This window comes from Zalophus californianus, chromosome 11 (genome assembly GCF_009762305.2).
Source record: "Zalophus californianus isolate mZalCal1 chromosome 11, mZalCal1.pri.v2, whole genome shotgun sequence".
In the NCBI taxonomy this organism is placed as follows: Eukaryota; Metazoa; Chordata; class Mammalia; order Carnivora; family Otariidae; genus Zalophus; species Zalophus californianus.
The window spans coordinates 62,605,929-62,619,872 of record NC_045605.1 but is presented as its reverse complement, the minus strand read 5'-3'; the positions used below and the strand labels follow the sequence as shown (position 1 = coordinate 62,619,872).

At 37.4% G+C, this 13,944-nt stretch overlaps 1 protein-coding gene across 1 annotated transcript; it reads left to right on the top strand.

Annotated features, from left to right (window-relative positions):
* The first annotated feature begins 4,239 nt into the window (after positions 1 to 4,239).
* LOC113913635 (olfactory receptor 2D3-like) lies at positions 4,240 to 5,214 on the top strand. Its single transcript, XM_027577897.1, has one exon. The coding sequence runs from the start codon at positions 4,240 to 4,242 to the stop codon at positions 5,212 to 5,214; it is 975 nt and encodes a 324-aa protein (XP_027433698.1).
* Positions 5,215 to 13,944: the final 8,730 nt, after the last annotated feature.

Sequence of the window (13,944 nt, the reverse complement as noted above, 5' to 3'; positions counted from 1 at the left end):
CAAGTGGTCCTTAGATTGATTTGAGAAACAGTAGGGTTGTACCTGATTATCAGATAAGATTCAGATATTTCAATTTGTGATTACAATGAAAAATGCCCCAGGGTATCCCTTATTGTAGAAAGGTTTTTAAAAAAGTGAATAGCACAATTGCTCCAGGGAATGCCCTGTTTACAATAGTTTTTAGGACCGCAGGCTTAAAGATTTACTCCCAGGAAAATTCTTAAGGCAGTTTCCTTGGTGAATTGGGGATTTTTTAAAAAAGATTTTATTTATTTATTTGACAGAGAGAGACACAGTGAGAGAGGAAACAAGGAGGGGGAGTGGGAGAGGGAGAAGCAGGCTCCCTGCTGAGCAAGGACCCCGATGAGGGACTTGATCCCAGGACCCTGGAATCATGACCTGAGCTGAAGGCAGGCGCTGAACGACTGAGCCACCCAGGCACCCCGTGAATTGGGGATTTTAATAAAATGGTGCTCCTTAGCTTGGGGTATAATAGGACTCATAGTCCAGACGATGTCCCAACCTTCAAAATATGTTGGTAAATAGCAATGGAAGTTGCCTATTAGGCTATGGATTAGCAGACTGCAGAAACCATAACTTCCTTCATTCATTAACTTTCTCTTCATCACTGACCCCGCTGTCCTGTGTTTGTCTCATGCCAGTCCTCCAGGTGAGAGCGGGTAAGGTGATAGGGGTCATTAATCCTTTTTGAGAGTCTGAAATTTTGATTCTGTTCATTGGGGTGGCCTCTGCCTTTCACTCGCCTCTCTCTTTTTTATCTGGCTTCTACAGAGAATGCATGCCCTTCTTTTTTACTGATTCTCTTGAGTGATAGCCTCATGAATCCTGTTTTACAACTCCTCTGGAGAGGATTAAGCTACTGACCAGAGATACCTGAGTGAATGCAAGGGCTGTGAATACCCACTGTCTCTCCTTTCGCACCAAAAGCTAACCTGCCAGATTACCCTCTGCCCCTTGTTGTCTCAATGTTCTCTTCTCAGGGATTCCCTCCTTGTTCCAATTAGCCACTGGGTTTGGACAGTGGGAGTAGGAAGGACCAGGATGGAACCTTGACCACCTGCCCTAGGGCACATAGGCAGAATCTTCTTGTGGTCAGACATCCCTGGATGGCACACAAGACTGTGTGAGTATGCTAATTTGTATGTGCAGGTATACACAAATCCAGGTATCTTGTCCCCTGTCACACTGAACTCACCCTTCTTTGTTTGGATGTGGGTAACATTTCATTCACTCTCTTTAACCTGGTGATCAATCTTGGGATCTTCTAAACCGAGATTGTACCAATCCCAGGTCATAGTTCAACATCTCAACAGTCAACATAGTTCCTTCTTCTAACTTACATATCTCTTGAGAGAGGGAATATGTTGGTGTGCTAATGTGTTGGAGTGCTAATGTGTTGGTGTGGAATGTCAGCATGACTCTATTTGTTCGCCCATTCAACTTACTTTTTTTTTAGGATTTTATTTTTAAGTAATCTCTACACCTAGTGTGAGGCTTGAATTCACAACCCCAAGATCAAGAATCACATGCTCTGGGGCGCCTGGGTGGCTCAGTCGGTTAAGCGTCTGCCTTCGGCTCAGGTCATGATCCCAGGGTCCTGGGATCGAGCCCCACATCGGGCTCCCTGCTCGGCGGAGAGCCTGCTTCTCCCTCTCCCTCTGCCTGCCTCTCTGCCTACCTGTACTCTATCTCTCTGTCAAATAAATAAATAAAATCTTTAAAAAAAAAAAAAAAAAAAAAAGAATCACATGCTCTACCAACTGAGCCAGCCAGGCGTCCCTCCCAACTCACTTTTAAACCTCCACTATGTCTCAGGTGATACTGACAAACAGATAATAAAGATAAGTTTACATATGTTTTACTGTCTTGAAGAAAAAACAGTCCAGGGAAATGAAAGAAAAGAAAGAAAGAAAAGAAAGAAAAGAAGAAAGAAAAAGAAAGAAGGAAAGAAAGAAAGAAAGAAAGAAAGAAAGAAAGAGAAAGAAAGAAAGAAAGAGAAAAAGAAAGAGAAAGAAAGAAAGAAAGAAAGAAAGAAAGAAAGAAAGAAAGAAAGAAAGAAAGAAAGAAAGAAAGAAAGAAAGAAAGAAAGAAAGAAAGAAAGAAAGAAAGAAAGAAAGAAAAAGAAAGAAAGAAAAAGAAACTTCAAATTCCTTCACAGGACCATTCTGGTCCCTCTAACTTTACCACGCAATAACTGTCTAAAGTCAGCTTTAATGTACTTACTTACTTTTAGTTTGTTTAATTTTTTATTTAAATTCAATTTAGTTAACATATACTGATATATGTATTTGTATATATAATATATAATATATAATATAATATATAATATATATATTTCCAGGGTAGAATTTAGTGATTTATCAATTGCATATAACAACCAGTGCTCATTCCATCAAGTGCCCTTCTTAATGCCCATCATCCAGTTATCCCATACCCCCCTTCACCTTCCCTACAGCAACCCTCAGTTTGTTTCCTATAGATAAGAGTCTCTTATGGTTTGTCTCCCTCTCTGGTTTCATCTTGTTTTATTTTTCCCTCCATTCCCTATGATCCTCTGTTTTCTTTCTTAAATTCCACACATGAGTGAAATCATATGATAATTGTTTTCCCCCGACTGACTTATTTCACTTAGTATAATATCCTCTATTTCCAACCACATCATTGCAAATGGTAAGATTTCATTTTTTGATGGCTGAGTAATATTCCATTATATATATATGATATATATATCACATCTTCTTTATCCATTCATCTGTTGATAAACATAAGGGCTCTTTCCATAGTTTGGCAATTGTGGACATTGCTGCTATAAACACTGGGATGCAGGTGCCCCTTTGAATCACTATGTTTGTATCCTTTGGGTAAATACCTAGTAGTGCAATTGCTGGATCATAGGATAGCTCTATTTTTAACTTTTTGAGGAATCTCCATACTGTTTTCCAGAGTGGCTGTACCACCTTGCATTCCCACCAGCAGTGTAAGAGTGTTCCTCTTTCTCTCATCCTTGCCAACATCTGTTGTTTCCTGAGTTAATTTTAGCCATTCTGACTGGTGTGAGGTGGTATCTCATTGTGGTTTTGATTTGTATTTCCCTGCTGCCAATGAGCATTTTTTTCATGTGTCTGTTGGCCAAGACCGCCCAAAATTATTTAAAAATATCTATTCATATATACCTGACTGTTTTTGTGCCTTCAGATAGCTCTGTCACAGTGGATTAGCTCTAAAACCAGTAAAATGGAGGTCTATAGATTTGTCTTCAAGGAGTGGATGTAGGGAATAGACAGATAAAATTGAATGAAAGTTTAACCTTCTCTACAATGAGTTTTTGAGTAAGAAAGAAAAAGAATTGCAGGATACAGAAAGAGTGAGAAAGCTTAAAAATTTTTCTGAATCTTTGTTTCATCATCTATGTACTGGGGATGATAATAACTACCTCAAATGAATATAAGACTTAAAAATAAGTGTACACAAACAATGACTGGCACCAGGGATCAACGCATGAAAATTAGTATTATTATTGCCAAAGGACTTTGTGCAAAGAGAGATAAAGTGTGGAGGACAGATTAAGGCATGTTTAAAGGATGCTATTTAGTGCAAAAACCAATGAGGCAGCCTTTTTTTACTGATGTTCCTCAGCACCCTCTTCATACTAAAAACAAATAAGGGAAGAATTTATTTAAGGGCCAGGATCACAGACTATTATATCATTCTTTAATTTCCTATTCCTTGCTCAGACTGCTTCTTCAGGATTATTTTGCAAAAATAATGGGGAAAAAATCAGCCTTCATAAATGTTATCAGATAGTTTTATCAGATAGTTTGCAGCATAAAAACCTAACTAGTTTAAAGCAACATCAATTTGTTTGCTTCCAAACCTACGTAAAAGGAAGGATGCACTGTGAGCAGCACTATAGTCTTATCAGGACTATATGTATTCCTGCTAAAGTTTGGTCATGTAGCATATTCAGGATGATTTCTGCCCCTCTGGTGCTACTAAAAGATTCAAGGGGAGAGAAAATCAGAAATGACTCTCATCTGTCAAAACTACTGAGCAAAAAGAGAATTCTGTCTTCTGACATATGGAATCTGTTAAGAGATGTTAATCAATAGCCCAGTTTTGATGTTGATTAATACCTAAGTTACTCAGATATATTTTTTTATAACTGAACAATATGTGTTTCTTTTCTTGGTGCTGACATAGAAGCAGTAATAAATTTTCATGGGAGAAGAAAACCAAACCTGTGTGACTGAATTTGTCTTCCTGGGCCTCTCACAGGATCCACAGACACAAGTCCTGCTCTTTTTCCTTTTTCTGATCATCTACCTGCTGACAGTACTGGGAAATCTGCTTATCATTGTGCTCATTCACATAGACTCTAGACTCCACACACCCATGTACTTTTTCCTTAGAAATTTGTCCTTTGCTGATCTCTGTTTTTCTACCACCACAGTGCCCCAGGTGCTGGTCCACTTCCTGGTAAAAAGGAAAACCATTTCCTTTGCTGGATGCTCAACACAGATATTTGTTTTACTTCTGGTTGGTTGTACAGAGTGTGCACTGCTGGTGGTGATGTCCTATGACCGGTATGTGGCTGTCTGTAAGCCCCTGCACTACTCCACCATCATGACACGTTGGTTATGTGTCCAGCTGGCCATAGTGTCCTGGGTCAGTGGAGCATTTGTGTCTCTGGTGGACACCACATTCACACTGCGTCTGCCCTACAGAGGGAACAATATCATTAACCATTTTTTTTGTGAACCTCCTGCCCTCCTGAAGATGGCTTCGACAAATACCTACAGCACAGAAATGGCCATCTTTGCAATGGGTGTGGTCATCCTCCTAGCTCCTGTCTGCCTGATCCTTGTCTCCTACTGGAATATTATCTCCACTGTGATCCAGATGCAGTCTGGGGAGGGGAGGCTCAAGGCTTTCTCTACCTGTGGCTCCCATCTCATTGTTGTTGTCCTCTTCTATGGCTCAGCAATATTTGCCTACATGAGGCCAAACTCCAAGATAATGACTGAAAGGGATAAAATGATCTCTGTGTTCTACTCAGCAGTGACACCCATGCTGAACCCCATCATTTATACTCTGAGAAACAAGGATGTCAAAGGGGGTCTCAGGAGAGTGACTGCAAAATCATGTTTTGGAAGGTGGGGATCTTTAATTATGATGACAATTTTAAGGATGTAAAGAGAAGTGATTTTCTTGGAAACTTTTCCAATTTTCATCTTCCAATATTCCTCCACTTCTTTTTTCCTATGTCTCTTCTAAGATAAATTCAGTACATTGCCTATTCAAAGTAAGACACCCTTGATAGACACAGGAAAGAAATACAGAAGGGGAAGAGGGTGGGGGAATGGGTTAAATAGGTGATGGGGATTAAGGAGTGCAATTGTGATAAGCACCATTTGTTTTATACGTTGAATCACTAAACTACACCTGAAACTAATATTTACACTGTAAGTTAAATAACTGCAATTTAAATTAAAACTTTAAAAAAAGGTTTATTCCAAGGTATCTTATGGTTTTTGGTGCTATTGTAAAATGAACCTAACCAAAGAGGTGAAGGATCTATACTCTAGAAACTACAGAACACTTATGAATGAAATTGAAGAAGACACAAAAAGATGGAAAAACATTCCATGTTCATGAATCAGAAGAATAAATATTGTTAAAATGTCTACACTGCCCAGAGAAATCTATACTTTCAATGCCATCCTAATCAAAATCATCATTAGCCATCAGGGAAATTCAAATCAAAACCACATTGAGATACCAACTTATACCAGTTAGAATGGCAAAAATGGACAGGGAAAGAAACAACAAATGTTGGAGAGGTTGTGGAGAAAGGGGAACCCTCTTCCACTGTTGGTGGGAATGCAAATTGGTACAGCCACTTTGGAAAACAGTGTGGAGGTGCCTCAAAAAATTAAAAATAGAGCTACCCTATGACCCAGCAATTGCAGTACTGGGTATTTATGCCAAAGACACAGATGTAGTGAAAAGAAGAGACATATGCACCCCAATGTTCATAGCAACAATGTCTGCAATAGCCAAACTGTGGAAAGAGCCAAGATGCCCTTCAACAGATGAATGGATAAAGAAGATGTGGTCTATATATACAATGGAATATTACTCAGCCATCAGAAAGGATGAATACCCAACTTTTACATCCACATGGATGGGACTGGAGGAGATTATGCTAAGTGAAATAAGTCAAGCAGAGAAAGTCAATTATCATATGGTTTCCCTTATTTGTGGAACATAAGGAATAGCATGGAGGACATTAGGAGAAGGAAGGGAAAATGAAGGGGGTTGGGAATTGGAGGGAGAGATGAACCATGAGAGACTATGGACTCTGAGAAATAAACAGGGTTTTAGAGGGGAGGAGGGAGGGAGGATTGGTTAGCCTGGTGATGGGTATTAAGGAGGGCACGTACTGCATGGAGCACTGGGTGTTATACGAAAACAATGGATCATGGATCACCACATCAAAAATTAATGATGTATTAGATGGTGACTAACATAACATAATAAAATTTAAAAACAAAACAAAACAAAATACCAATGGCATTTTTCAAAGTGCTGGAACAAATGATCCTAAAATTTGTATGCAACCAGAAAAGACCCTGAATTTCCAAGGAAATGTTGAAAAAGAAAAAGAAAGCTGGGGGCATCACGTTGCCTGATTTCAAGCTATATTACAAAGCTGTGATCACCAAGACAGCATGGCACTGGCACAAAAACAGACACATTGATAATGGAACAGAATAGACAGCCCAGATAGGGAACTTCAACTCTATGGTCAAATAATCTTTGACAAAGCAGGAAAAAATATACAATGGAAAAAAGACAGTCTCTTCAATAAATGGTGCTGGGAAAATTGGACAACTATATACAGAAGAATGAAACTCGACCATTCTCTTACACCATACACAAAGATAAACTCAAAATGGATGAAAGACCTCAATTTGAGACAAGAATCCATCAAAATCCTAGAGGAGAACATAGGCAGTAACCTCTTTGACATCGCCCACAGCAACGTCTTTCAAGATACATCTCCAAAAGCTAGTGAAACAAAAGCAAAAATGAACTTTTGGGACTTCATCAAGATAAAAAGCTTCTGCACAGCAAAGGAAACAGTCAACGAAACAAAGAGGCAACTCACAGAATGGGAGAAGATATTTGCAAATGACACTACAGATAAAGGGCTGATATCCAAGATCTATAAAGAACTTCTCAAACTCAACACCCAAAAAACAAATAATCAAGCCAAAAAATGGGTAGAAGACATGAACAGACACTTCTCTGAAGAAGACATAGAAATGGCTAACAGACACATGAAAAAATGTTCATCATCATTAGCCATCAAGGACATTCAAATCAAAACCACATTGGGATACCAACTTACACCAGTTAGAATGGCAAAAATTGACAAGGCAAGAAGCAACAAATGTTGGAGAGGTTGTGGAGAAAGGGGAACCCTCTTACACTGTTGGTGGGAATGCAAGTTGATTAAGCCACTTGGGAAAACATTGTAGAGGTTCCTCAAAAAGATAAAAATAGAGCTACCCTATGACCCAGCAATTGCACTACTGGGCATTTACCCCAAAGACACAGATGTAGTGAAAAGAAGGGCCACATGCACCCCAGTGTTCATAGCAACAATGTCCCCAGTAGCCAAACTGTGGAAAGAGCTGAGATGCCCTCAACAGACGAATGGCTAAAGAAGATGTGGTCCATAAATACAATGGAATATTATTCAGCCATCAGAAAGGATGAATACCCACCATTTGCATCAACATGGATGGAACTGGAGGAGATTATACTAAGTGAAATAAGTCAAGCAGAGAAAGTCAATTATCATACACTTTCACTTATTTGTGGAACATAAGGAATAGCATGGAGGACATTAGGAGAAGAAAAGGGAAAATGAATGGGGGAAAGCAGAGGGGGAGACGAACCATAAGAGACTATGGACTCCGGGAAACAAACTGAGGGTTTTTTTCGGGGTGGGGGGAATGGGTTAGCCTGCTGATGGGTATTAAAGAGGGCATGTATTGCATGGAGCACTTGGTGTTATACACAAACAATGAATCATGGAACACTACATAAAAAACTAATGATGTACTGTATGGTGACTAACATAACATAAAAAAAAGAAAGAAAGGGCATCCAAATTGGCAAGGAAGAAATAAAACTTTCACTATTTGCAGATGACATGATACTCTATATAGAAAACCCAAAAAACTCCACCAAGAAATTGCTAGAACTGATACACGAGTTCAGTAAAGTTGCAGGATACAAAATCAATGTACAGAGATCTGTTGCATTTCTATACATCAATAATGAAGCAGCAGAAAGAGAAATCAAGGAATTGATCCCATTCACAATTGCACCAAAAACCATAAGATAGCTAGGAATAAACCTAACCAAAGTGGTAAAAGATCTGTACTCTGAAAACCATAAAACACTGATGAAAGAAATTGAAAACAACACAAAGAAATGGAAAGACATTCCATGCTCATGGATCGTAAGAACAAATATTGTTAAAATGTCTACACTACCCAAAACAACCTACATATTTAATGCAATCCCTGTCCAAATACCAATAGCATTTTCCACAAAGCTAGAACAAACAATCCTAAAATTTATATGGAACCACAAAAGACCCCAAATAGCCAAGCAACCTTGAAGAAGAAAAGCAAAGCTGGAAGCATCACAATCCAGACTTTAAGTTATATTACAAAGCTGTAGTGAACAAAACAGTATGGCACTGGCACAAAAACAGACACAGATCAATAGAACAGAATAGAAAACCCAAAAATGGACCCACAACTATATGGTCAATTAATCTTTGACAAAACAGGAAAGAATATCCAATGGGAAAAAGATGGTCTCTTCAACAAATGGTGTTGGGAAAACTGGACAGCAATGTGCAGAAGAATGAACCTGGACCACCTTACACCATACAAAAAATAAATTCAAAATGGATTAAAGACCTAAATATAAGACAGGAAACCATCAAAACCCTAGAGGAGAACACAGGCTTGACATTGGCTGTAGCAACTTCTTTCTAGATATATCTTCTGAGGCAAGGAAAACAAAAGCAACAATAAACTATTGGGCCTTCATCAAGATAAAAACCTTCTGTATAGTGAAGGAAACAATCAACAAAACTAAAAGGCAACCTATAGGAATGTAAGAAGATATTTGCAAATACCATATCTGATAAAGGGGTAGTATCCAAAATATATAAAGAACTTATCAAACTCTACACCCAGAAAACAAATAATCCAGTTAAAAAATGGGCAGAAGACATGAATAGACATTTTTCCAAAGAAGACATACAGATGGCCAAGTGATACATGAAAAGATGCTTAACATTTCTCATCATCAGGGAAATACAAATCAACACTAGAATGAGATACCACCTCATATCAGTCAGAATGGCTAAAATTAACAACACAAGAAACAACAGATATTGGTGAGGATGTGAAGAAAGAGGAACCTTCTTACACTGTTGATGGGAATGCAAACTGGTGCAGCCCCTCTGGAAAACAGTATGGAGGTTTCTCAAAAAGTTAAAAATAGAACCACCTTATGATTCAGCAATTGCACTACTAGGTATTTACTCAAAGAAAACAGAACTACTAATTTGAAAGGATACATGCACCCCGATGTTTATAGCAGCATTATCAACAATAGCCAAATTATGGAAAGAGCCCAAATGTCCATCAACTAATGAATGGATAAAGAAGATGTGAGATGTATATATATATATATATATATATATATATATATATATATATATATATATAAACACACACACACAATGGAATATTCCTCAGTCATCAAAAAGAATGAAATCTTGCCATTTGCCACAACATGGATGGACCTGGAAAGTATTATGCTAAGTGAAATACAAGTCAGTCAGAGAAAGACAAATACCACATGATTTCACTCATATGTGGAATTAAAAAACAAAACAATCATGGGGAAAAAAGAGAGGCAAACCAGAAAACAGACTCTTAACTATAGAGAACAAACATTGTTACCAGAGGGGAGGTGGGTGGGATGATGGTGAAATAGGTGATGGGGATTAAGAAGTGCACTTGTTATGATGAGCACAGGGTGATGTATGTAAGTGTTGAATCACTAAATTGTACACCTGAAACTAATATTACACTGTATGTTAACTAACTGGAATTTAAATAAAAACTTATAAAGAAGAGGTACACATTTCCAGTTATAAAATAAATAAGTCACAGAGATGAAAAGTACAGCATAGAGGATATAGTCAATAATATTATAATAACATTATATGGTGACAGATGGTGACTACACTTATGGTGAGCACTGAGTAATGTATAAATTATTGAATCACTATACTGTACACCTGCAACTAATATAACATTGTATGTCAATTATACTTAAATAACAGATAGAAAAGGGGGAAGAAGAAATATAGAAAGGAAGGGAAAAAAAGGAAAGGAAGGGAAGGAAGGAGGGAGAAAGGAAGGGAGGAAAGAGAAAGGGAGAGAGGGAGGGAAGGGGGAAACAGGGAGGGAAGAGAAAATAGAAGGTGAGTAAGGAGACAGTCTACTCTCTAGGCCCATACAAGCTAATATGGAAATTAAAACAAATAGACATACAACCATATGAGGGGGGAAACCTACAAGGAACTTTGCAAATAAACAAAACTATCACAAATATTAGAATACATTCTGGCAAATGGAATTATTTCTTCATTTTTGCATGCATTCATCAAATATATTTTTGAACAGGAGCATTTCTAGAAGCTGGGGATATAGACATGAAAAGTTCTACCATGGCCTTAAATTCTAAATTTAATAATTTCTGAGATGTAAAAGAAAGTACATTTAAGAAATAACAAATGTAGAATTTTTCTAAGAGTATGTGTAACATTAGGAAAATAGTGAGCTATAAAGCTAAAGAGTAAGACCAAGAGTCTAGACTGAGAAATGCTTTGAATTCAACAACAAAGAATTTGCCCCATATGTAATCCTTAAAATGCTGAAGATTGGGAAATTTATGGGACAGTGATGGAAAATGAGGATAAAGTTAAGAAAAGGAGGGCAGGAACACCTGTTTTATATCTTAGTAAGGCATTTATAATATAGACCATGTTTTGTATCATGACTTGAAGTGGTCCCTGGGTTGATAGTTGAAAATCTTTCTCAGTATAGGATTGGGTAGGTCAGTCGATCTCAGGAGTCTCTACCTGTAACAAGCTCCAGGTGATTCTTCAGGACAGTAAAATTGTGTGCTCCTTTTTAGGCAATGGGATGGCTTTTATTTAAAAGAATTGCATGATTATTTGTTTAATGTCTGACTCCTCCATTGGTGTGTAAATTCCATGGCAATAAAGACTGTGACTGCTTTGTTGATCTATATATTATCACTTGTAGAAAAGTGCCCAGCCATTGCTGTTACTCAAGAAATATCATTTTGAATAAATAAATTAAGCTGGAGCTTAGGAGAGAGATATGGGCTGGAGAAATAGATTTAGAAATTTACTACATATAAATGCAAGTGAATTTTGACACACCCAAAGGTTTTAGCAATACTTATGTTTTGTGAAAATATCCCAAGCTAATTCTGAAGTGCAATCCTGGACGAGATGTGGTGTCGGAGACAACAGGAAAGAATCCGAGACAGAACCTTGGAGTTTTCAATGTTTCAAGGTGGATGAAGAGTAGCAAATCAGGCACAGAGGATAAAGAATCAGAGAAACAGAAAGAGAAGCTGAATAAATGTGTTGTCAGAAGTGGCAAGAGGAGAGGCCTTCCAGGAAAGATTTCTGAAATGTCTCAGACTTGAATTTGCATATAGTTATAGACCTTTAAAAAGCATACAGAATGGTTCCTGAGGAGGTGATTTTTGAGTTGAAAACTGAAGGATGAAAGAGTTAATCAGGTAAAGGTGTGGTGGGGGTAAAAGGTCGGAAGGCAGAGAATAAGAATAAGGGGGAGGAGTACATAGATTTCCCTTTTTACTAAGAGAGGCTTTCTTCATCCCTAAAGTAATAAAAATAGTCTCCTGTGTTATGCTCCAGTTCTAGTTCTCCTTTATGTAAGGTGACACTAAGTTATTCTAACATAGGGATCAGCAACCTTTTTCTATAATAAGTATTTCAGTCTTTATTGTCCATACTGTCCCTATCAAAACTATTCAACTATACCATTGTAACAGGAAAACAGTCATAGCTAATACAAAAAAATGAATGTGCTACAATAAAACTTTATTTGTAAAACCAGGCAGTTTGGATGTTGCCCCCGGGACATGTTTGCTGAACCCTGCTTTAACAGATAAATCCCAAATCTCAGTGGCTTAACAGGTAGAAGTTTATTTTTCACTTACATAAATTCTTTTTTTTATTTAAATTCAATTAGCCAACATATAGTACATCATTAGTTTCAGATGTAATGTTCAACAATTCATCAGTAGCATATAACACCCAGTGCTCATCACATCATGTGCCCTCCTTAATGCCCATCACCCAGTTACCCCATCGCCCCACCCAACTCCCCTTCCACAACGCTCAGTTTGTTTCCCAGAGTCAAGAGTCTTTCATGGTTTGTTTCCCTCTCTGATTTCTTCCCATTCAGTTTTTCCTCCTTTCCCCTATGATCCTCTGCACTATTTCTTATATTCCACATATGAGTGAAACCATATGATAATTGTATTCCTCTGATTGGCTTAAACCACTTAACATAAATTCTAATTGAGGGATGAAGTGACAGGTGTGTTGACTCAAGCTGATAGAGCTCTTTAATCTGGGGCTTTCAAAGTCATCCTGCATGTCACTATCCATAAAGATGAAGATAAAAAAGTTGTTCACTGGTAGGTTTTGTAGCTTAGAAGGAGGACAGCACATCTGCTCACATTCCATTCATTGAAACTCAATAATATGGCCCCACATAAATGCTGGGAAACAAGCAGGACATGAATCTGGGATGGGCAGTCTGACACAGGATTTTGTTTTTAACCATTAGATCTTTAAAATATCTGGAATTAATTTTATAAGAATTTATGTATGTGAGTTAATATGGCACTTTTTTTCTAAATATTTAGCCATTTGTTCTAATACCATGGTAAGTCATTCTTTCCCCATTAATTTTAAATGCTGCCATATTATATACTAAATTTCAATATGCATATTGGCATATTTGTCAATTACTGCACTTGTTTTGCTGTATTTCAGTTACTACAGATTTAGCTGGCAAGACAGGACTCTTTTATTTTTCTTCTATTTCACAATTTTCTTGATAGTTCATAAACTTTCTACTTCTCAACTTGTCAAAATCCACTTCTTAAAAATGCCATTAGAAGTTTAATGGTTACTACACTGAATTTATAGATTATTTAGCAAAAAACATATTTAAACAAAAATGTTAAGCCTTTTTGCCTAGGAACATGGCATATTCCTCTAGTTTTTCAGTAAAGATATACACATGTACATACCTTTTCTCATTGCATTGTAGAGATTACATTTTATATATTCCTAGATTTTATGGAGAAGCAGCTATGACACACACACTGCATAGTCCATGCTCCCATGAAGTTTTCATTTTGAAAAGTGGAGAGAGTAACAAGTAAACTAAAGTATAAATAAGAAAATTTCACCTAATAAGTGCAATTAAGACAATAAAACACAGGGTATGATAGTGCCTTTTGGTTTGAGTACGTGCCATGTAGATTGCTAATTTCTTTGAGAAGTTAACATTTTTAAGATGGGACTTTAATAAGCCAAGAAGATTTGATGACAAAACATCACAGGGAAGGAGAATAGATATTAATTGGCCCTAAAGCGGGAACAATATTTTTTAAATGTTTTATTTATTTATTCATGAGAGTCAGAGAGAGAGAGAGAGAGAGAGAGAGAGGCAGAGGCAG

Excerpts from the sequence above, each read along its gene's own strand:
- LOC113913635 (XM_027577897.1), top strand. The coding sequence starts at position 4,240 with ATGGGAGAAGAAAACCAAACCTGTGTGACTGAATTTGTCTTCCTGGGC.